The sequence below is a fragment of the Chiloscyllium plagiosum genome, unplaced genomic scaffold, assembly GCF_037043375.1.
Source record: "Chiloscyllium plagiosum isolate Xiang-an unplaced genomic scaffold, Cpla_swu_hap1 HiC_scaffold_33, whole genome shotgun sequence".
NCBI classification, from domain to species: domain Eukaryota; kingdom Metazoa; phylum Chordata; class Chondrichthyes; order Orectolobiformes; family Hemiscylliidae; genus Chiloscyllium; species Chiloscyllium plagiosum.
In genome coordinates this window covers 29,710,925-29,732,255 of record NW_028270171.1, presented here as the reverse complement: position 1 = coordinate 29,732,255, position 21,331 = coordinate 29,710,925, and the positions used below count along the sequence as shown (strand labels likewise).

Sequence of the window (21,331 nt, the reverse complement as noted above, 5' to 3'; positions counted from 1 at the left end):
ACTGACTGACCATTAACGTGACACTGACTGACCATCGCCCCGACACTGACTAACCATTGCCTCGACACTGACTGACCATTGCCCCGACAATAACTGACCATCCCCCCGACATTGACTGACCATCCCCATGACAGTGACCAAACATGACTGCAACAGTGACTGACCATCCCGACAGTGACTAACCATTACCGTGACAGTGACTGACCATCCCCCGACACTGACTTACCATTACCGCAACAGTGACTGACCATTATCATGACAGTGACTGACCATCCCCTGACACTAACTGACCATTACTGTGATAGTGACTGACCATCCCCTGACACTGACTGACCATTAACGCCTCAGTGACTGACCATCCCCCGAAACTGACTGACCATCCGCTGAAACTGACTGACCATTAACATGACACTGACTGACCATCGCCCTGACACTGACCGACCATTGCCTCGACACTGACTGACCATTGCCCCGACAATAACTGACCATCCCCTGACACTGACTGACCATTACCGTGACACTGACTGACCATCCCCCGACACTGACCGACTATTGCCTCGACACTGACTGACCATTGCCGACAATGACTGACCATTCCCCCTGTCACTGACTGACCATTACCCCGACCTTGACTGACCATTACTGTGACACTGACCAGCCATTAACGTGACAGTGACTGACCATCCCCCGACACTGACTGACCATTACGGTGACAGTGACTGACCATTCCCGCGACACTGACCATTCCCGCGGCACTGACTGACCATCCCCCAACACTGACTGACCACCTCCCGACAGTGACTGACCAACCCCGACACTGACTAACCATTACTGCAACAGTGACTGACCATTACCATGTCCGTGACTGACCAACCCCCCGACACTGACCATTACCGTGACGCTGACTGACCATTGCCCCTGACACTGACCATCCCCCGACACTGACTGACCACTACCACGACACTGACAGACCATCGCCTCGACCATTAACCCGAGACTGACTGACCGTCGCCCTGACACTGACTGACCATTATCGCGACACTGACTGCCCGTTACCGCGGCACTGACCGATCATTACCGTGACACTGACTGACCATTACCGTGACACTGACTGACCATCCCCCGACACTGACCGACTATTGCCTCGACACTGACTGACCATTACCGTGACAGTGACTGACCATTCCCGCGACACTGACCATTCCCGCGGCACTGACTGACCATCCCCAACACTGACTGACCACCTCCCGACAGTGACTGACCAACCCCGACACTGACTGACCATTACCGTGACTGACTGACCATCCCCCGACACTGACTGACCATTACCGTGACTGACTGACCATTCCCCGACACTGACTGACCATTACCGTGACTGACTGACCATTCCCCGACACTGACTGACCATTACTGTGACACTGACCATCCCCCGACACGGACTGACCAACCCCGACATTGACTAACCATTACTGCAACAGTGACTGACCACCCCCCCGACACTGACAATTACGGTGACGCTGACTGACCATTGCCCCGACACTGACCAGCCATTACCGTGACACTGACTGACCATTACCACGACACTGACAGACCATCGCCTTGACACTGACAGACCATTAACCCAAGACTGCCTGATCGTTGCCCTGACACTGACTGACCATTACTGCGACACTGACTGCCCGTTACCGCGGCACTGACCGATCATTACCGTGACACTGACTGACCATTACCGTGACACTGACTGACCATCCCCCGACACTGACTGACCATTACCCCGCCAGTGACTGACCATTACCGTGACACTGACCAAACATTACCCTGACACTGAGTGACCATTACCACAACACTGAATGACCATTACCACAACACTGAATGACCATTACTAGGACAGTGACTGACCATCCCCCGATACTGACTGACCATTAACCCGACACTGACCATCGCCCTGACAATGACTGACCATTAACGCGACACTGAATGACCATTACCATGACAGTAACTGTCTGTCGCCTCGACACTGACCGACAATTACCGTAACAGTGACTGACCATCGCCCCGACACTGTCAGACAGTGACTGACCATTCCCCAGACACTGACTGACCATTACTACGACAGTGACTGACCATCGCCCCGACACTGACTGACCATTACGTGACAGTGACTGATCATCCCCGATACTGACTGAGCATTAACCCAACAATGACTGACCATCCCCCTGACACTGACCGACTATTACTGCTAGTGACTGATCATTACTGTGACACTGACTGGCCATTACCCCTACAGTGACTGGCCATCCCCCTGGCACTCACCAACCATTATCGCAACAGTGACTGACCATTCCCCCGACACTGACCGACCATTACAACAGTGACTGACCATTCCCCCAACACTGACCGACCATTACAACAGTGACTGACCATCCCCCCGACACTGACCGACCATTGCCACGACACTGACCGACCATTGCCACGACACTGACCGACCATTGCCACGACAGTGACTGACCATCCCCCCGACACTGACCGACCATTACAACAGTGACTGACCATCCCCCCGACACTGACCGACCATTGCCACGACACTGACCGACCATTGCCACGACACTGACCGACCATTACCACGACAGTGACTGACCATCCCCCCGACACTGACCGACCATTACAACAGTGACTGACCATTCCCCCGACACTGACCGACCATTACAACAGTGACTGACCATCCCCCCGACACTGACCGACCATTGCCACGACACTGACCGACCATTGCCACGACAGTGACCGACCATTGCCACGACAGTGACTGACCATTACCACGACACTGACCGACCATTACAGCGACACTGACTGACCATTACGCCAACACTGACTGACAGTACGTGCAACGAGGACAATCTGTGGTGATTGAGATCTGATCTGAGCGCCTTGTGAGACAATAGCTTTTTGAAAGTCAAAGATTAACTAGATGGATTGGGTGTGGGGTCCATAAAGCTTTACAAACATATCTTGGTCGCCATGCACCCTTCACTTGTGACTTCTCCCTCCCTGGAGACAATTCATGCAGAATGTGCAGAATGGTGTCTCTCTGTGTTTTCAGTCTGACCTGTTTTTATATCTCTCACATGGATTGCTGTGCAGCATTCCGATGTCCAGCCAAAGTTGGTGGAGCTTCAGCAATATCCAGGGTTCTGCAGGAAGAAACCAATTCCACTGCCCAACGACACTGAGCTGGAGCAGATCTTGGTGAGCGTGCAGAGGGCTCGCTCACAGCTCTTAAAGCAGGTCAGTGAGTAAGAGAGTGACCGCTTTCACAACACAGAGCATCCCAGGCAACTTCCGTCAGCACATCTTGGGGAGAGTGAGTGCGGGCAATCTGCGGGAGAGTGAGTGCGGGCAATCTGCGGGAGAGTGAGTGCGGGCAGTCTGGGGGAGAGTGAGTGCGAAGTGTCTGGGGGAGAGTGAAGGCAGGCAGTCTGTGGGAGAGTGAAGGCGGGCAGTCTGGGGGAGAGTGAGTGCGAAGTGTCTGGGGGAGAGTGAGTGCAGGCAGTCTGGGGGAGAGTGAGTGCAGGCAGTCTGGGGGAGAGTGAGTGTGGGCAGTCTGGGGGAGAGTGAGGGCGAGGTGTCTGGGGGGAGAGTGTGAGGGCGAGGTGTCTGTGGGAGAGTGAGTGCGGGCAGTCTGAGGGAGAGTGAGAGCGGGCAGTCTGAGGGCGAGTGAATGCAAGGTGTCTGGGGAGTGTGAGGACAAGGTGTCTGGGGAGAGTGGCGGGCAGTCTGGGGGAAAATGAGGACAAGGTGTCAGGGGCAGAGTGAGGACGAGGTGTCTCGGGGAGAGTGATGGCGGGCAGTCTGGGGGAGAGTGAGTGTGGGCAGTCTGTGGGAGAGTGATGGCGGGCAGTCTGGGGGAGAGTGAGGGCGAGGTGTCTGGGGGAGAGTGTGAGGGCGAGGGGTCTGGGGGTGAGTGAGGGCGGGCAGTCTGGGGGAGAGAGAGGGCAGGTTGTCTATGGGGAGAGTGAGTGCGGGCAGTCTGGGGGAGAGTGAGTGCGGGCAGTCTGGGGGAGAGTGAGGGCGGGCAGTCTGGGGAGAGTGTGGGTGGGGTGTCTGGGGGAGAGTGAGGGTGGGGTGTCTGGGGGAGAGTGAGGGTGGGGTGTCTGGGGGACTGTGAGGGTGAGGTGTCTGGGGAGAGTGAGGGTGAGGTGTCTGGGGGAGAGTGAGGGCGAGGTGTCTGTGGGAGAGTGAGGGCGGGCAGTCTGTGGGAGAGTGAGGGCGAGGTGTCTGTGGGAGAGTGAGGGCGAGGTGTCTGTGGGAGAGTGTGAGGGCGAAGTGTCTGGGGGAGAGTGTGAGGGCGAGGTGTCTGGGGGAGAGTGTGAGGGCGAGGTGTCTGGGGGGAGAGTGAATGTGGGCAGTCTGTGGGAGAGTGAGGGCGAGGTATCTGGGGGAGAGTGAGGGCGAGGTGTCTGGGGGAGAGTGTGAGGGCGAAGTGTCTGGGGGAGAGTGTGAGGGCGAGGTGTCTGGGGGGAGAGTGAATGTGGGCAGTCTGTGGGAGAGTGAGGGCGAGGTATCTGGGGGAGAGTGAGGGCGAGGTGTCTGGGGGAGAGTGTGAGGGCGAGGTGTCTGGGGGTGAGTGAGGGCGGGCAGTCTGGGGGAGAGAGAGGGCAGGTTGTCTATGGGGAGAGTGAGTGCGGGCAGTCTGGGGGAGAGTGAGTGCGGGCAGTCTGGGGAGAGTGAGGGCGGGGTGTCCGTGGGAGAGTGAGGTTGGGGTGTCTGGGGGACTGTGAGGGTGAGGTGTCTGGGGAGAGTGAGTGCGGGGTGTCTATGGGGAGAGTGAGGGCGGTCAGTCTGGAGGAGAGTGAGGGCGGGCAGTCTGTGGGAGAGTGAGGGCGAGGTGTCTGGGGGAGAGTGTGAGGGCGAGGTGTCTGTGGGAGAGTGTGAGGGCGAGGTGTCTGGGGGGAGAGGATGAGGGCGAGGTGTCTGGGGGAGAGTGTGATGGCGAGGTGTCTGGGGGAGAGTGTGAGGGCGAGGTGTCTGGGGGAGAGTGTGAGGGCGAGGTGTCTGGGGGAGAGTGAATGCGGGCAGTCTGAGGGAGAGTGAGTGCGGGCAGTCTGTGGGAGAGTGAGGGCGAGGTGTCTGTGGGAGAGTGTGAGGGTGAGGTGTCTGGGGGAGAGTGTGAGGGAAAGGTGTCTGGGGAAGAGTGAGGGCGAGGTGTCTGGGGGGAGAGTGAATGCGGGCAGTCTGTGGGAGAGTGTGAGGGCGAGGTGTCTGGGGGAGAGTGTGAGGGAAAGGTGTCTGGGGAAGAGTGAGGGCGAGGTGTCTGGGGGGAGAGTGAGTGCGGGCAGTCTGTGGGAGAGTGAGTGCGGGCAGTCTGTGGGAGAGTGTGAGGGCGAGGTGTTTGGGGGAGAGTGAGTGCGGGCAATCTGTGGGAGAGTGAGTGCGGGCAATCTGTGGGAGAGTGAGGGTGAGGTGTCTGTGGGAGAGTGTGAGGGCGAGGTGTCTGGGGAAGAGTGAGGGCGAGGTGTCTGGGGGGAGAGTGAGTGCGGGCAGTCTGTGGGAGAGTGAGGGCGAGGTGTCTGGGAAAGAGTGTGAGGGCGAGGTGTCTGGAGGTGAGTGAGGGCGGGCAGTCTGGGGGAGAGAGAGGACAGGTTGTCTATGGGGAGAGTGAGTGCGGGCAGTCTGGGGGAGAGTGAGTGCGGGCAGTCTGGGGAGAGTGAGGGCGGGGTGTCTGGGGGAGAGTGAGGGTGGGGTGTCTGGGGGAGAGTGAGGGCGGGGTGTCTGGGGGACTGTGAGGGCGAGGTGTCTGTGGGAGAGTGAGGGCGAGGTGTCTGTGGGAGAGTGAGGGCGAGGTGTCTGGGGGAGAGTGAGGGCGAGGTATCTGAGGGAGAGTGAGGGTGAGGTGTCTGCGGAGAGTGAGGGCGAGGTGTGTCTGCGGGAGAGTGATGGCAGGCAGTCTGGGGGAGAGTGAGGGCGAGGTGTCTGGGGGAGAGTGAGGGCGAGGTGTGTCTGGGGGAGAGTGATGGCAGGCAGTCTGGGGGAGAGTGAGGGCGAGGTGTCTGGGGGGAGAGTGAGTGCGGGCAGCCTGTGAGAGTGTGAGGGCGAGGTGTCTGGGGGTGAGTGAGGGCGGGCAGTCTGGGGTAGAGAGAGGGCAGGTTGTCTATGGGGAGAGTGAGGGCGGGCAGTCTGGGGGAGAGTGAGGGCGGGCAGTCTGGGGGAGAGTGAGGGCGGGCAGTCTGGGGGAGAGTGAGGTCGGGCAGTCTGGGGGAGAGTGAGGATGAGGTGTCTGGGGGAGAGTGAGTGCGGGCAGTCTGGGGGAGAGTGAGGAGGAGGTGTCTGGGGGAGAGTGAGTGCGGGCAGTCTGGGGGAGAGTGTGAGGGCGAGGTGTCTGGGGGTGAGTGAGGGCGGGCAGTCTGAGGGAGAGTGAGTGCGGGCAGTCTGTGGGAGAGTGAGGGCGAGATGTCTGTGGGAGAGTGTGAGGGCCAGGTGTCTGGGGAAGAGTGAGGGCGAGGTGTCTGGGGGGAGAGTGAATGCGGGCAGTCTGTGGGAGAGTGAGGGCGAGGTGTCTGTGGGAGAGTGTGAGGGCGAGGTGTCTGGGGAAGAGTGAGGGCGAGGTGTCTGGGGGGAGAGTGAGTGTGGGCAATCTGTGGGAGAGTCAGTGCGGGCAGTCTGTGGGAGAGTGAGGGCGAGGTGTCTGGGGGAGAGTGTGAGGGTGAGGTGTCTGGGGGTGAGTGAGGGCGGGCAGTCTGGGGGAGAGAGAGGGCAGGTTGTCTATGGGGAGAGTGAGTGCGGGCAGTCTGGGGGAGAGTGAGGGCAGGCAGTCTGGGGAGAGTGAGGGCGGGGTGTCTGGGGGAGAGTGAGGGTGGGGTGTCTGGGGGAGAGTGAGGGCGAGGTGTCTGGGGGAGAGTGAGGGTGAGGTGTGTCTGGGGGAGAGTGAGGGCGAGGTATCTGGGGGAGAGTGAGGGTGAGGTGTCTGCGGAGAGTGAGGGCAAGGTGTCTGGGGGAGAGTGAGGGCGAGGTGTGTCTGGGGGAGAGTGAGGGTGAGGGGTGTCTGGGGGACTGTGAGGGTGAGGTGTCTGGGGGAGAGTGAGGGCGAGGTGTCTGGAGGAGAGTGAGGGTGAGGTGTGTCTGGGGGAGAGTGAGGGCGAGGTATCTGGGGGAGAGTGAGGGTGAGGTGTCTGCGGAGAGTGAGGGCGAGGTGTCTGGGGGAGAGTGAGGGCGAGGTGTGTCTGGGGGAGAGTGATAGCAGGCAGTCTGGGGGAGAGTGAGGGCGAGGTGTCTGGGGGAGAGTGAGGGCGAGGTGTGTCTGGGGGAGAGTGAATGCGGGCAGTCTGGGGGAGAGTGAGGGCGGGGTGTCTATGGGGAGAGTGAGGGCGGGCAGTCTGGGGGAGAGTGAGGGCGAGTTGTCTGGGTGAGAGTGAGGGCAGTCAGTCTGGGGAGAGTGAGGGCGAGGTGTCTGGGGGAGAGTGAGGGCAGTCAGTCTGCGGAGAGTGAGGGCGAGGTGTCTGGGGGAGAGTGAGGGCGAGGTGTGTCTGGGGGAGAGTGATAGCAGGCAGTCTGGGGGAGAGTGAGGGCAAGGTGTCTGGGGAGAGTGAGGGCGAGGTGTGTCTGGGGGAGAGTGAATGCGGGCAGTCTGGGGGAGAGTGAGGGCGGGGTGTCTATGGGGAGAGTGAGGGCGGGCAGTCTGGGGGAGAGTGAGGGCGAGGTGTCTGGGTGAGAGTGAGGGCAGTCAGTCTGGGGAGAGTGAGGGCGAGGTGTCTGGGGGAGAGTGAGGGCAGTCAGTCTGCGGAGAGTGAGGGCGAGGTGTCTGGGGGAGAGTGAGGGCGAGGTGTGTCTGGGGGAGAGTGATGGCAGGCAGTCTGGGGGAGAGTGAGGGCGAGGTGTCTGGGGGAGAGTGAGGGCGAGGTGTGTCTGGGGGAGAGTGAATGCGGGCAGTCTGGGGGAGAGTGAGGGCGTGCAGTCTGGGGGTGAGTGAGGGCGAGGTCTCTGGGGGAGATTGAGTGCGGGCAGTCTGAGGGAGATTGGGGGCGAGGTGTCTGGGGGAGAGTGAGTGCGGACAGTCTGGGTGAGAGTGAGGGCAGGCAGTCTGGGTGAGAGTGAGGGCAGGCAGTCTGGGTGAGAGTGAGGGCAGGCAGTCTGGGTGAGAGTGAGGGCAGGCAGTCTGGGTGAGAGTGAGGGCGTGCAGTCTGGGGGAAGAGAGAGTGCGGGCAGTCTGGGCGAAGAGTGAGGGCGGGCAGTCTGGGGGAAGAGTGAGGGCGTGCAGTCTGGGGGAAGAGTGAGGGCATGCAGTCTTGGGGTGAGTGAGTGCGGGCATTCTGTGGGAGAGTGAGGGCGGGCATTCTGTGGGAGAGTGAGGGTGGGCAGTCGGGGGGAGAGTGAGTGCGGGCAGTCTGGGGGAAGAGTGAGTGCGGGCAGTCTGGGGGAGAGTGAGGGCGGGCAGTCTTGGGGAAGAGTGAGGGCGTGCAGTCTGGGGGAGAGTGAGTGCGTGCAGTCTTGGGGTGAGTGAGTGCGGGCAGTCTGTGGGAGAGTGAGGGTGGGCAGTCGGGGGGAAAATGAGTGCGGGCAGTCTGTGGGAAGAGTGAGGGCGGGCAGTCTGGGGGAGAGTGAGGGCGGGCAGTCTGGAGGAAGACTGAGGGCGTGCAGTCTGGGGGGAGAGTGAGGGCATGCAGTCTGGGGGAAGAGTGAGTGCGTGCAGTCTGGGGGAAGAGTGAGTGCGGGCAGTCTGGGGGAGAGTGAGTGCGGGCAGTCTGGGGGAGAGTGAGGGCGAGGTGTCTGGGGAGAGTGAGGGCGAGGTGTGTCTGGGGGAGAGTGAATGCGGGCAGTCTGGGGGAGAGTGAGGGCGGGGTGTCTATGGGGAGAGTGAGGGCGGGCAGTCTGGGGGAGAGTGAGGGCGAGGTGTCTGGGTGAGAGTGAGGGCAGTCAGTCTGGGGAGAGTGAGGGCGAGGTGTCTGGGGGAGAGTGAGGGCAGTCAGTCTGCGGAGAGTGAGGGCGAGGTGTCTGGGGGAGAGTGAGGGCGAGGTGTGTCTGGGGGAGAGTGATGGCAGGCAGTCTGGGGGAGAGTGAGGGCGAGGTGTCTGGGGGAGAGTGAGGGCGAGGTGTGTCTGGGGGAGAGTGAATGCGGGCAGTCTGGGGGAGAGTGAGGGCGTGCAGTCTGGGGGTGAGTGAGGGCGAGGTCTCTGGGGGAGATTGAGTGCGGGCAGTCTGAGGGAGATTGGGGGCGAGGTGTCTGGGGGAGAGTGAGTGCGGACAGTCTGGGTGAGAGTGAGGGCAGGCAGTCTGGGTGAGAGTGAGGGCAGGCAGTCTGGGTGAGAGTGAGGGCAGGCAGTCTGGGTGAGAGTGAGGGCGTGCAGTCTGGGGGAAGAGAGAGTGCGGGCAGTCTGGGCGAAGAGTGAGGGCGGGCAGTCTGGGGGAAGAGTGAGGGCGTGCAGTCTGGGGGAAGAGTGAGGGCATGCAGTCTTGGGGTGAGTGAGTGCGGGCATTCTGTGGGAGAGTGAGGGCGGGCATTCTGTGGGAGAGTGACGGTGGGCAGTCGGGGGGAGAGTGAGTGCGGGCAGTCTGGGGGAAGAGTGAGTGCGGGCAGTCTGGGGGAGAGTGAGGGCGGGCAGTCTTGGGGAAGAGTGAGGGCGTGCAGTCTGGGGGAGAGTGAGTGCGTGCAGTCTTGGGGTGAGTGAGTGCGGGCAGTCTGTGGGAGAGTGAGGGTGGGCAGTCGGGGGGAAAATGAGTGCGGGCAGTCTGTGGGAAGAGTGAGGGCGGGCAGTCTGGGGGAGAGTGAGGGCGGGCAGTCTGGAGGAAGACTGAGGGCGTGCAGTCTGGGGGGAGAGTGAGGGCATGCAGTCTGGGGGAAGAGTGAGTGCGTGCAGTCTGGGGGAAGAGTGAGTGCGGGCAGTCTGGGGGAGAGTGAGTGCGGGCAGTCTGGGGGAGAGTGAGGGCGGGCAGTCTGGGGGAGAGTGAGGGCGGGCAGTCTGGAGGAAGACTGAGGGCGTGCAGTCTGGGGGGAGAGTGAGGGCGTGCAGTCTGGGGGAAGAGTGAGGGCGTGCAGTCTGGGGGAAGAGTGAGTGCGGACAGTCTGGGGGAAGAGTGAGTGCGGGCAGTCTGGGGGAGAGTGAGTGCGGGCAGTCTGGGGGAGAGTGAGGGCGGGCAGTCTGGGGGAGAGTGAGGGCGGGCAGTCTGGGGGAAGAGTGAGTGCGTGCAGTCTGGGGGAAGAGTGAGTGCGGGCAGTCTGGGGGAGAGTGAGTGCGGGCAGTCTGGGGGAGAGTGAGGGCGGGCAGTCTGGGGGAGAGTGAGGGCGGGCAGTCTGGAGGAAGACTGAGGGCGTGCAGTCTGGGGAGAGAGTGAGGGCGTGCAGTCTGGGGGAAGAGTGAGGGCGTGCAGTCTGGGGGAAGAGTGAGTGCGGACAGTCTGGGGGAAGAGTGAGTGCGGGCAGTCTGGGGGAGAGTGAGTGCGGGCAGTCTGGGGGAGAGTGAGGGCGGGCAGTCTGGGGGAGAGTGAGGGCGGGCAGTCTGGGGGAAGAGTGAGGGCGGGCAGTCTGGGGGAGAGTGAGGGCGTGCAGTCTTGGGGAAGAGTGAGTGCGGGCAGTCTGTGGGATAGTGAGTGTGGGCAGTCTGGGGGAAGAGTGAGGGCGGGCAGTCTGGGGGAGAGAGAGGACGTGCAGTCTGGGGGAGAGTGAGGGCGTGCAGTCTGGGGGAAGAGTGAGTGCAGGCAGTCTGGGGGAAGAGTGAGGGCGTGCAGTCTTGGGGAAGAGTGAGGGCGTGCAGTCTGGGGGAGAGTGAGTGCGGGCAGTCTGGGGAAGAGTGAGTGCGGGCAGTCTGGGGGAAGAGTGAGTGCGGGCACTCTGGGGGAAGAGTGAGGGCAGGCAGTTCTGGGTGAGAGTGAGGGCGTGCAGTCTGGGTGAGAGTGAGGGCGTGCAGTCTGGGTGAGAGTGAGGGCATGCAGTCTGGGGGAAGAGTGAGTGCGGGCAGTCTGGGTGAGAATGAGGGCGTGCAGTCTGGGTGAGAGTGAGGGCGGGCAGTCTGAGTGAGAGTGAGGGCGTGCAGTCTGGGGGAAGAGTGAGGGCAGGCAGTCTGGGTGAGAGTGAGGGCGTGCAGTCTGGGTGAGAGTGAGGGCAGGCAGTCTGGGTGAGAGTGAGGGCGTGCAGTCTGGGGGAAGAGTGAGTGCGGGCACTCTGGGGGAAGAGTGAGGGCGGGCAGTCTGGGGGAAGAGTGAGGGCGGGCAGTCTGGGGGAAGAGTGAGTGTGGGCAGTCTGGGGGAAGAGTGAGGGCGTGCAGTCTTGGGGAAGAGTGAGGGCTTTCAATCTGGGGGAGAGTGAGTGTGGGCAGTCTGGGGGAGAGTGAGTGCGGGCAGTCTGGGGGAGAGTGAGTGCGGGCAGTCTCGGGGAGAGTGAGGGCGGGCAGTCTGGGGGAGAGTGAGGGCGAGGTGTCTGGGGGAGAGTGAGGGCGAGGTGTGTCTGGGGGAGAGTGAATGCGGGCAGTCTGGGGGAGAGTGAGGGCGGGGTGTCTATGGGGAGAGTGAGGGCGGGCAGTCTGGGGGAGAGTGAGGGCGAGTTGTCTGGGTGAGAGTGAGGGCAGTCAGTCTGGGGAGAGTGAGGGCGAGGTGTCTGGGGGAGAGTGAGGGCAGTCAGTCTGCGGAGAGTGAGGGCGAGATGTCTGGGGGAGAGTGAGGGCGAGGTGTGTCTGGGGGAGAGTGATAGCAGGCAGTCTGGGGGAGAGTGAGGGCGAGGTGTCTGGGGAGAGTGAGGGCGAGGTGTGTCTGGGGGAGAGTGAATGCGGGCAGTCTGGGGGAGAGTGAGGGCGGGGTGTCTATGGGGAGAGTGAGGGCGGGCAGTCTGGGGGAGAGTGAGGGCGAGGTGTCTGGGTGAGAGTGAGGGCAGTCAGTCTGGGGAGAGTGAGGGCGAGGTGTCTGGGGGAGAGTGAGGGCAGTCAGTCTGCGGAGAGTGAGGGCGAGGTGTCTGGGGGAGAGTGAGGGCGAGGTGTGTCTGGGGGAGAGTGATGGCAGGCAGTCTGGGGGAGAGTGAGGGCGAGGTGTCTGGGGGAGAGTGAGGGCGAGGTGTGTCTGGGGGAGAGTGAATGCGGGCAGTCTGGGGGAGAGTGAGGGCGTGCAGTCTGGGGGTGAGTGAGGGCGAGGTCTCTGGGGGAGATTGAGTGCGGGCAGTCTGAGGGAGATTGGGGGCGAGGTGTCTGGGGGAGAGTGAGTGCGGACAGTCTGGGTGAGAGTGAGGGCAGGCAGTCTGGGTGAGAGTGAGGGCAGGCAGTCTGGGTGAGAGTGAGGGCAGGCAGTCTGGGTGAGAGTGAGGGCAGGCAGTCTGGGTGAGAGTGAGGGCGTGCAGTCTGGGGGAAGAGAGAGTGCGGGCAGTCTGGGCGAAGAGTGAGGGCGGGCAGTCTGGGGGAAGAGTGAGGGCGTGCAGTCTGGGGGAAGAGTGAGGGCATGCAGTCTTGGGGTGAGTGAGTGCGGGCATTCTGTGGGAGAGTGAGGGCGGGCATTCTGTGGGAGAGTGAGGGTGGGCAGTCGGGGGGAGAGTGAGTGCGGGCAGTCTGGGGGAAGAGTGAGTGCGGGCAGTCTGGGGGAGAGTGAGGGCGGGCAGTCTTGGGGAAGAGTGAGGGCGTGCAGTCTGGGGGAGAGTGAGTGCGTGCAGTCTTGGGGTGAGTGAGTGCGGGCAGTCTGTGGGAGAGTGAGGGTGGGCAGTCGGGGGGAAAATGAGTGCGGGCAGTCTGTGGGAAGAGTGAGGGCGGGCAGTCTGGGGGAGAGTGAGGGCGGGCAGTCTGGAGGAAGACTGAGGGCGTGCAGTCTGGGGGGAGAGTGAGGGCATGCAGTCTGGGGGAAGAGTGAGTGCGTGCAGTCTGGGGGAAGAGTGAGTGCGGGCAGTCTGGGGGAGAGTGAGTGCGGGCAGTCTGGGGGAGAGTGAGGGCGAGGTGTCTGGGGAGAGTGAGGGCGAGGTGTGTCTGGGGGAGAGTGAATGCGGGCAGTCTGGGGGAGAGTGAGGGCGGGGTGTCTATGGGGAGAGTGAGGGCGGGCAGTCTGGGGGAGAGTGAGGGCGAGGTGTCTGGGTGAGAGTGAGGGCAGTCAGTCTGGGGAGAGTGAGGGTGAGGTGTCTGGGGGAGAGTGAGGGCAGTCAGTCTGCGGAGAGTGAGGGCGAGGTGTGTCTGGGGGAGAGTGATGGCAGGCAGTCTGGGGGAGAGTGAGGGCGAGGTGTCTGGGGGAGAGTGAGGGCGAGGTGTGTCTGGGGGAGAGTGAATGCGGGCAGTCTGGGGGAGAGTGAGGGCGTGCAGTCTGGGGGTGAGTGAGGGCGAGGTCTCTGGGGGAGATTGAGTGCGGGCAGTCTGAGGGAGATTGGGGGCGAGGTGTCTGGGGGAGAGTGAGTGCGGACAGTCTGGGTGAGAGTGAGGGCAGGCAGTCTGGGTGAGAGTGAGGGCAGGCAGTCTGGGTGAGAGTGAGGGCAGGCAGTCTGGGTGAGAGTGAGGGCAGGCAGTCTGGGTGAGAGTGAGGGCGTGCAGTCTGGGGGAAGAGAGAGTGCGGGCAGTCTGGGCGAAGAGTGAGGGCGGGCAGTCTGGGGGAAGAGTGAGGGCGTGCAGTCTGGGGGAAGAGTGAGGGCATGCAGTCTTGGGGTGAGTGAGTGCGGGCATTCTGTGGGAGAGTGAGGGCGGGCATTCTGTGGGAGAGTGAGGGTGGGCAGTCGGGGGGAGAGTGAGTGCGGGCAGTCTGGGGGAAGAGTGAGTGCGGGCAGTCTGGGGGAGAGTGAGGGCGGGCAGTCTTGGGGAAGAGTGAGGGCGTGCAGTCTGGGGGAGAGTGAGTGCGTGCAGTCTTGGGGTGAGTGAGTGCGGGCAGTCTGTGGGAGAGTGAGGGTGGGCAGTCGGGGGGAAAATGAGTGCGGGCAGTCTGTGGGAAGAGTGAGGGCGGGCAGTCTGGGGGAGAGTGAGGGCGGGCAGTCTGGAGGAAGACTGAGGGCGTGCAGTCTGGGGGGAGAGTGAGGGCGGGCAGTCTGGGGGAAGAGTGAGTGCGTGCAGTCTGGGGGAAGAGTGAGTGCGGGCAGTCTGGGGGAGAGTGAGTGCGGGCAGTCTGGGGGAGAGTGAGGGCGGGCAGTCTGGGGGAGAGTGAGGGCGGGCAGTCTGGAGGAAGACTGAGGGCGTGCAGTCTGGGGGGAGAGTGAGGGCGTGCAGTCTGGGGGAAGAGTGAGGGCGTGCAGTCTGGGGGAAGAGTGAGTGCGGACAGTCTGGGGGAAGAGTGAGTGCGGGCAGTCTGGGGGAGAGTGAGTGCGGGCAGTCTGGGGGAGAGTGAGGGCGGGCAGTCTGGGGGAGAGTGAGGGCGGGCAGTCTGGGGGAAGAGTGAGTGCGTGCAGTCTGGGGGAAGAGTGAGTGCGGGCAGTCTGGGGGAGAGTGAGTGCGGGCAGTCTGGGGGAGAGTGAGGGCGGGCAGTCTGGGGGAGAGTGAGGGCGGGCAGTCTGGAGGAAGACTGAGGGCGTGCAGTCTGGGGAGAGAGTGAGGGCGTGCAGTCTGGGGGAAGAGTGAGGGCGTGCAGTCTGGGGGAAGAGTGAGTGCGGACAGTCTGGGGGAAGAGTGAGTGCGGGCAGTCTGGGGGAGAGTGAGTGCGGGCAGTCTGGGGGAGAGTGAGGGCGGGCAGTCTGGGGGAGAGTGAGGGCGGGCAGTCTGGGGGAAGAGTGAGGGCGGGCAGTCTGGGGGAGAGTGAGGGCGTGCAGTCTTGGGGAAGAGTGAGTGCGGGCAGTCTGTGGGATAGTGAGTGTGGGCAGTCTGGGGGAAGAGTGAGGGCGGGCAGTCTGGGGGAGAGAGAGGACGTGCAGTCTGGGGGAGAGTGAGGGCGTGCAGTCTGGGGGAAGAGTGAGTGCAGGCAGTCTGGGGGAAGAGTGAGGGCGTGCAGTCTTGGGGAAGAGTGAGGGCGTGCAGTCTGGGGGAGAGTGAGTGCGGGCAGTCGGGGGAAGAGTGAGTGCGGGCAGTCTGGGGGAAGAGTGAGTGCGGGCACTCTGGGGGAAGAGTGAGGGCAGGCAGTTCTGGGTGAGAGTGAGGGCGTGCAGTCTGGGTGAGAGTGAGGGCGTGCAGTCTGGGTGAGAGTGAGGGCATGCAGTCTGGGGGAAGAGTGAGTGCGGGCAGTCTGGGTGAGAATGAGGGCGTGCAGTCTGGGTGAGAGTGAGGGCGGGCAGTCTGAGTGAGAGTGAGGGCGTGCAGTCTGGGGGAAGAGTGAGGGCAGGCAGTCTGGGTGAGAGTGAGGGCGTGCAGTCTGGGTGAGAGTGAGGGCAGGCAGTCTGGGTGAGAGTGAGGGCGTGCAGTCTGGGGGAAGAGTGAGTGCGGGCAGTCTGGGGGAAGAGTGAGGGCGGGCAGTCTGGGGGAAGAGTGAGGGCGTGCAGTCTGGGGGAAGAGTGAGTGTGGGCAGTCTGGGGGAAGAGTGAGGGCGTGCAGTCTTGGGGAAGAGTGAGGGCTTTCAATCTGGGGGAGAGTGAGTGTGGGCAGTCTGGGGGAGAGTGAGTGCGGGCAGTCTGGGGGAGAGTGAGTGCGGGCAGTCTCGGGGAGAGTGAGGGCGGGCAGTCTGGGGGAGAGTGAGGGCGTGCAGTCTTGGGGAAGAGTGAGTGCGGGCACTCTGGGGCAAGAGTGAGGGCGGGAAGTCTTGGCGAAGAGTGAGGGCGGGCAGTCTGGGGGAGAGTGAGGGCGGGCAGTCTGGGGGAGAGTGAGGGCGGGCAGTCTGGGGGAGAGTGAGGGCGGGCAGTCTGGGGGAGAGTGAGGGCGGGCAGTCTTGGGGAAGAGTGAGGGCGTGCAGTCTGGGGGAAGAGTGAGTGCGGGCAGTCTTGGGGAAGAGTGAGGGAGGGCAATCTGGGGGAGAGTGAGGGCGTGCAGTCTGGGGGAAGAGTGAGGGTGTGCAGTCTGGTGGAGAGAGAGGACGTGCAGTCTGGGGGAAGAGTGAGTGCGGGCAGTCTGGGGGAAGAGTGAGGGCGTGCAGTCTGGGGGAGAGAGAGGACGTGCAGTCTGGGGGAAGAGTGAGTGCGGGCAGTCTGGGGGAAGAGTGAGGGCGGGAGGTCTGGGGGAGAGTGAGGGCGGGCAGTCTGCGGGAAGAGTGAGTGCGGGCAGTCTGGGGGAAGAGTGAGGGCGTGCAGTCTGGGGGAGAGTGAGGGCGTGTAGTCTGGGGGAGAGTGAGGGCGGGCAGTCTGGGGGAAGAGTGAGTGCGGGCAGTCTTGGGGAAGAGTGAGGGCGTGCAGTCTGGGGGAGAGTGAGGGCGTGTAGTCTGGGGGAGAGTGAGTGCGGGCAGTCGGGGGAAGAGTGAGTGCGGGCAGTCTGGGGGAAGAGTGAGTGCGGGCACTCTGGGGGAAGAGTGAGGGCAGGCAGTTCTGGGTGAGAGTGAGGGCGTGCAGTCTGGGTGAGAGTGAGGGCGTGCAGTCTGGGTGAGAGTGAGGGCATGCAGTCTGGGGGAAGAGTGAGTGCGGGCAGTCTGGGTGAGAATGAGGGCGTGCAGTCATGCGGGAGAGTGAGGGCGGGCAGTCTGGGTGAGAGTGAGGGCGTGCAGTCTGGGGGAAGAGTGAGGGCAGGCAGTCTGGGTGAGAGTGAGGGCGTGCAGTCTGGGGGAAGAGTGAGGGCGGGCAGTCTGGGGGAAGAGTGAGGGCGTGCAGTCTGGGGGAAGAGTGAGGGCGGGCAGTCTGGGGGAAGAGTGAGGGCGGGCAGTCTGGGGGAAGAGTGAGGGCGGGCAGTCTGGGGGAAGAGTGAGTGTGGGCTGTCTGGGGGAAGAGTGAGGGCGTGCAGTCTTGGGGAAGAGTGAGGGCTTGCAATCTGGGGGAGAGTGAGTGTGGGCAGTCTGGGGGAGAGTGAGTGCGGGCAGTCTGGGGGAGAGTGAGGGCGGGCAGTCTGGGGGAGAGTGAGGGCGTGCAGTCTTGGGGAAGAGTGAGTGCGGGCACTCTGGGGCAAGAGTGAGGGCGTGAAGTCTTGGCGAAGAGTGAGGGCGGGCAGTCTGGGGGAGAGTGAGGGCGGGCAGTCTGGGGGAGAGTGAGGGCGGGCTGTCTGGGGGAGAGTGAGGGCGGGCAGTCTTGGGGAAGAGTGAGGGCGTGCAGTCTGGGGGAAGAGTGAGTGCGGGCAGTCTTGGGGAAGAGTGAGGGCGGGCAATCTGGGGGAGAGTGAGGGCGTGCAGTCTGGGGGAAGAGTGAGGGTGTGCAGTCTGGGGGAGAGAGAGGACGTGCAGTCTGGGGGAAGAGTGAGTGCGGGCAGTCTGGGGGAAGAGTGAGGGCGTGCAGTCTCGGGGAGAGAGGACGTGCAGTCTGGGGGAAGAGTGAGTGCGGGCAGTCTGGGGGAAGAGTGAGGGCGGGCAGTCTGGGGGAGAGTGAGGGCGGGCAGTCTGGGGGAAGAGTGAGTGCGGGCAGTCTGGGGGAAGAGTGAGGGCGTGCAGTCTTGGGGAAGAGTGAGGGCGTGTAGTCTGGGGGAGAGTGAGGGCAGGCAGTCTGGGGGAAGAGTGAGTGCGGGCAGTCTTGGTGAAGAGTGAGGGCGTGCAGTCTGGGGGAGAGTGAGGGCGGGCAGTCTGGGGGAGAGTGAGGGCGGGCAGTCTGGGGGAGAGTGAGGGCGGGCAGTCTGGGGAAGAGTGAGGGCGGGCAGTCTGGGGAAGAGTGAGGGTGTGCAGTCTGGGGGAAGAGTGAGTGCGTGCAGTCTTGGGGAAGAGTGAGGGCGTGCAGTCTTGGGGAGAGTGAGTGCATGCAGTCTGGGGGAAGAGTGAGTGTGGGCAGTCTGGGGGAAGAGTGAGTGCGGGCAGTCTGGGGGAAGAGTGAGGGCGTGCAGTCTTGGGGAAGAGTGAGTGCGGGCAGTCTGGGGGAGAGTGAGTGTGGGCAGTCTGGGGGAGAGTGAGTGTGGGCAGTCTGGGGGAGAGTGAGTGCGGGCACTCTGGGGGAGAGTGAGTGCGTGCAGTCTGGGGGAGAGTGAGGGCGTGCTGTCTGGGGGAAGAGTGAGTGCGGGCAGTCTGGGGGAGAGTGAGTGCGGGCAGTCTGGGGGAGAGTGAGTGCGGGCAGTCTGGGGGAGAGTGAGTGCGGGCAGTCTGGGGGAGAGTGAGGGCGTGCACTCTGGGGGAAAAGTGAGTGCGGGCAGTCTGGGGGAGAGTGAGGACGAGGTGTCTGGGGGTGTGAGCTATTGTGTGTATGTGTGTACACATGCGCGTGCGGATGGTCTGTGGTGTGGGTGAGAGAGTGAGGGGTTGGGGTGAGGATGGTATGTGGTGTGGGTGAGAGAGTGAGGGTTTGGGGAGAGGATGGTCTGTGATGTGGGTGAGAGACTGAGGGGTTGGGGAGAGGATGGTTTGTGGTGGGTGAGAGACTGAGCGGTTGGGGTGAGGATGGTCTGTGGTGGTTGGTGATAGGGTTGAGAGAGTGATGGGTTGGGGTGAGGATGGTCTGATGAGGATGGTCTATGATGTGGGTGAGAGAGTGAGGGGTTGGGCTGAGGATGGTCTGTGGTGTTGGTGAGTGAGTGAGGGGTTGGGGTGAGGATGGTCTGTGGTGTTGGTGAGTGAGTGAGGGGTTGGGGTGAGGATGGTCTGTGGTGTTGGTGAGCGAGTGAGAGACTGAGGTTTTGGGGTGATGGTCTGTGGTATGGGTGAGACACTGAGGGGTTGGAGTGAGGTTGGTCTGTGATGTGGGTGAGAGAGTGAGGCGTTGGGATGAGGATGGTCTGTGGTGTGGGTGAGAGACTGAGGGGTTGAGATGAGGACGGTCTGTGGTGTGGGTGAGAGAGTGAGGCGTTGGGATGAGGATGGTCTGTGGTTCGGGTGATGATTGTCTGTGATGTGGGTGAGAGAGTGAGGGGTGGGGTGATGATGGTCTGTGATGTGGGTGAGAGAGTGAGGGGTGGGGTGATGATGGTCTGTGATGTGGGTGAGAGAGTGAGGGGTGGGGTGATGATGGTCTGTGATGTGGGTGAGAGAGTGAGGGGTGGGGTGAGGATGGTCTGTGATGTGGATGAGGGACTGAGGGGTTGAGGTGAGGATGGTTTGTGGTAGGGTGAGTGAGTGAGGGGTTGGGGTGAGGATGGTTTGTGGTGGGGTGAGTGACTGAGGGGTTGGGGTGAGGATGGTCTGTGGTTCGGGTGATGATTGTCTGTGATGTGGGTGAGAGACTGAGGGGTTGGGGTGAGGATGGTTTGTGGTGGGGTGAGTGAGGGGTTGGGGTGAGGATGGTCTGTGATGTGGGTGAGGGAGTGAGGGGTGGGGTGAGGACGGTCTGTGGTGTGGGTGAGAGAGTGAAACACTTGGGATTGGAGCTGGGATGTATCCTGTTGCCTGTGGAATACTGCAGTCCCCATTTCCAGTCAGATTGCTCTTTTCCCACATTACAGCTCTTTTCACTCATTCAATAAATGTTTGTTTTTTGGCTAATCGTACACAGAGTCAAAAACAAAAGTTGCTGGACAAGCATCTGTGAAGAGAAATCAGAGTTAACATTTCAGGTGTGGTGACCCTTCCTCAGAAGTGAGAGGGTAATGGTCTCTCATTTCTTTTGATTGCAGACTGGTTACATGACTGTGTACCAGCAGTTACTCCACTCCACTCTGGTACAGGACCTGCTCCTGGATACCTTTTGGTGGCTCTTCCTACTGTTGTATCAGGTGAGGGTTGTATTGGCAGGAATTGATGATTCTAGTGTAGGCCTGCAAACTGCTTTCAAAGTCTACCTGTATTTGTGGGTGTGTACCTTCCCCAGTGGCTGACTGGATATGTACAGCAATGTGAGGCTGTGAACAATGGACCAATAGCATCACAGAGTCACACAGCACAGAAACAGACCCTTCGGCCCAACCAGTCCATGCTGAACATAATCCCAAACTAAACCAGTCCCACCTGCCTGCTCCTGGCCCTTATCCTTTCAAACGTTTCCTATTCAAGTACTTATCCAAATACCTTTTAAACATTATAACTATGTGGTACCAACCACTTCCTCAGGAAGTTCATTCCACTCATGAACCACTCTCTTTAAAAATGAATTGTCCCATGTCTTTTTTAAATCTCTCTCCTCTCACCTTAAAAATGTGCTCCCAGTCTTGAAATTCCCCCATCCTAGGGAAAAGACACCTGCCATTAACCCTATCTGTACCCCTCGTGGTTTTATAATCTTCTATAAGGTCACCACTCAACCTCCTATGCTCCAGTGAACAAAGTCCCTCATGTCTGTCAGTCACAGGAGCAGGAGCAGGCCATTCGGCCCCTCAATCCTACTGCCCCATTCAATACCTTCTACCTCATCTCCACTTTCCCACACTCCTCATTTCTCTTGACAGGGCAAAATGTGTGATCTTGGTGTGGAATATAGTCAATGACTGAGCCCCCACAGCTCTTAGAGGGAGAGATTCCAAAGATCCACCACCCTCTGAATGAAGAAGTTCCTCCTTGTCTCAGTTATAAATAATCAGAAAGGATGTGAGTGAGTCAATTGTATTTTATGAGAATTCAGCAGCTTCATGGTCACTTGTATCAAAACAGAATTTTCTTTTAAAGCTGAACTCGACTTCTCAAATGACAATGAGATTTGATCTGACTTCTTCTATGGTAAACTCCTCTTTGCTCAAGTGTGTGCCAACTGTAGAAGTTCTCACTGTCTCCTGTGAGTTGTCGTGTTACTGAAGCGTCCACAATAGCATGGCTGGCCACAGAGCTGACAGCTCACGTTAGTGTTCTTGGTGCTCGGGGGGGAAGCCTCTGGTCTGCAATATCGAAGTTTGTAAGGGTCTTTGTCTCCCCCAGCAAATGGCTACCTTGATATTGTTTGTCTGGAGACAGTTCAGCATAGATCCCAGATCCCTCTTGAGGATTGTGTACTCATCCACATGGGAGACATGCTCTGCCTGTCAAGTTGAATTTTTCGAAGATGGTCCTCTGTGCTGTTGGAGGATGAGGTAGTTAGTGTTTTCCTTCTGCCATCAGACTCTCATGATGGATCATGGGTGTCTTTGGTGGAGGTGTTTCAGATGCAGCACTGCAGCAGAACCAGGATTCTGTGCCAAACAGCAGAGCAGCAAGGACATTGGCCAGGTAGAGTTTGTTCATAGCCTTTAGCTTGATGTCGTGCTGCTTTCAGACACAATCCTAGGGCCAGTAATAGACAGAATTTACTTCCTGAGTCTGTGTATAGAGATCTTCACCAATATCCTAAGGGACAGTGGTAGCGTAGTGGTAATGTTATTGAACTAGTAACTCAGAACCCTAGACAAAGAACATGGGAGACATGGGTTTGAATCTCAGCATGGCAGATGGTGAAATGTAAATTCATTAACAACCAGGAATTGAAAGCTAGCATTATGCTGATAATATTGTTGGTCACACAAACCCATCTGATTCACTACTGAGCTCTACATCCTTACCTAGTCAGGTGTACGGGTGACTCTAAACCCAC

The 21,331-nt window shown here is 60.9% G+C and overlaps 1 protein-coding gene across 4 annotated transcripts in view; it reads left to right on the top strand.

Moving 5' to 3' along the window:
- Positions 1 to 21,331, top strand: part of LOC122547863 (protein FAM227A-like) — a 221,113-nt gene that overhangs the window by 25,645 nt on the left and 174,137 nt on the right. For all 4 annotated transcript variants that reach the window (XM_087978406.1, XM_087978405.1, XM_087978404.1 and 1 more), the window contains exons 6-7: positions 3,139 to 3,282; positions 19,452 to 19,550. In XM_087978406.1, coding sequence (XP_087834532.1) covers positions 3,139 to 3,282; positions 19,452 to 19,550 — 243 coding nt within the window. The remainder of the gene's footprint in view (positions 1 to 3,138; positions 3,283 to 19,451; positions 19,551 to 21,331) is intronic.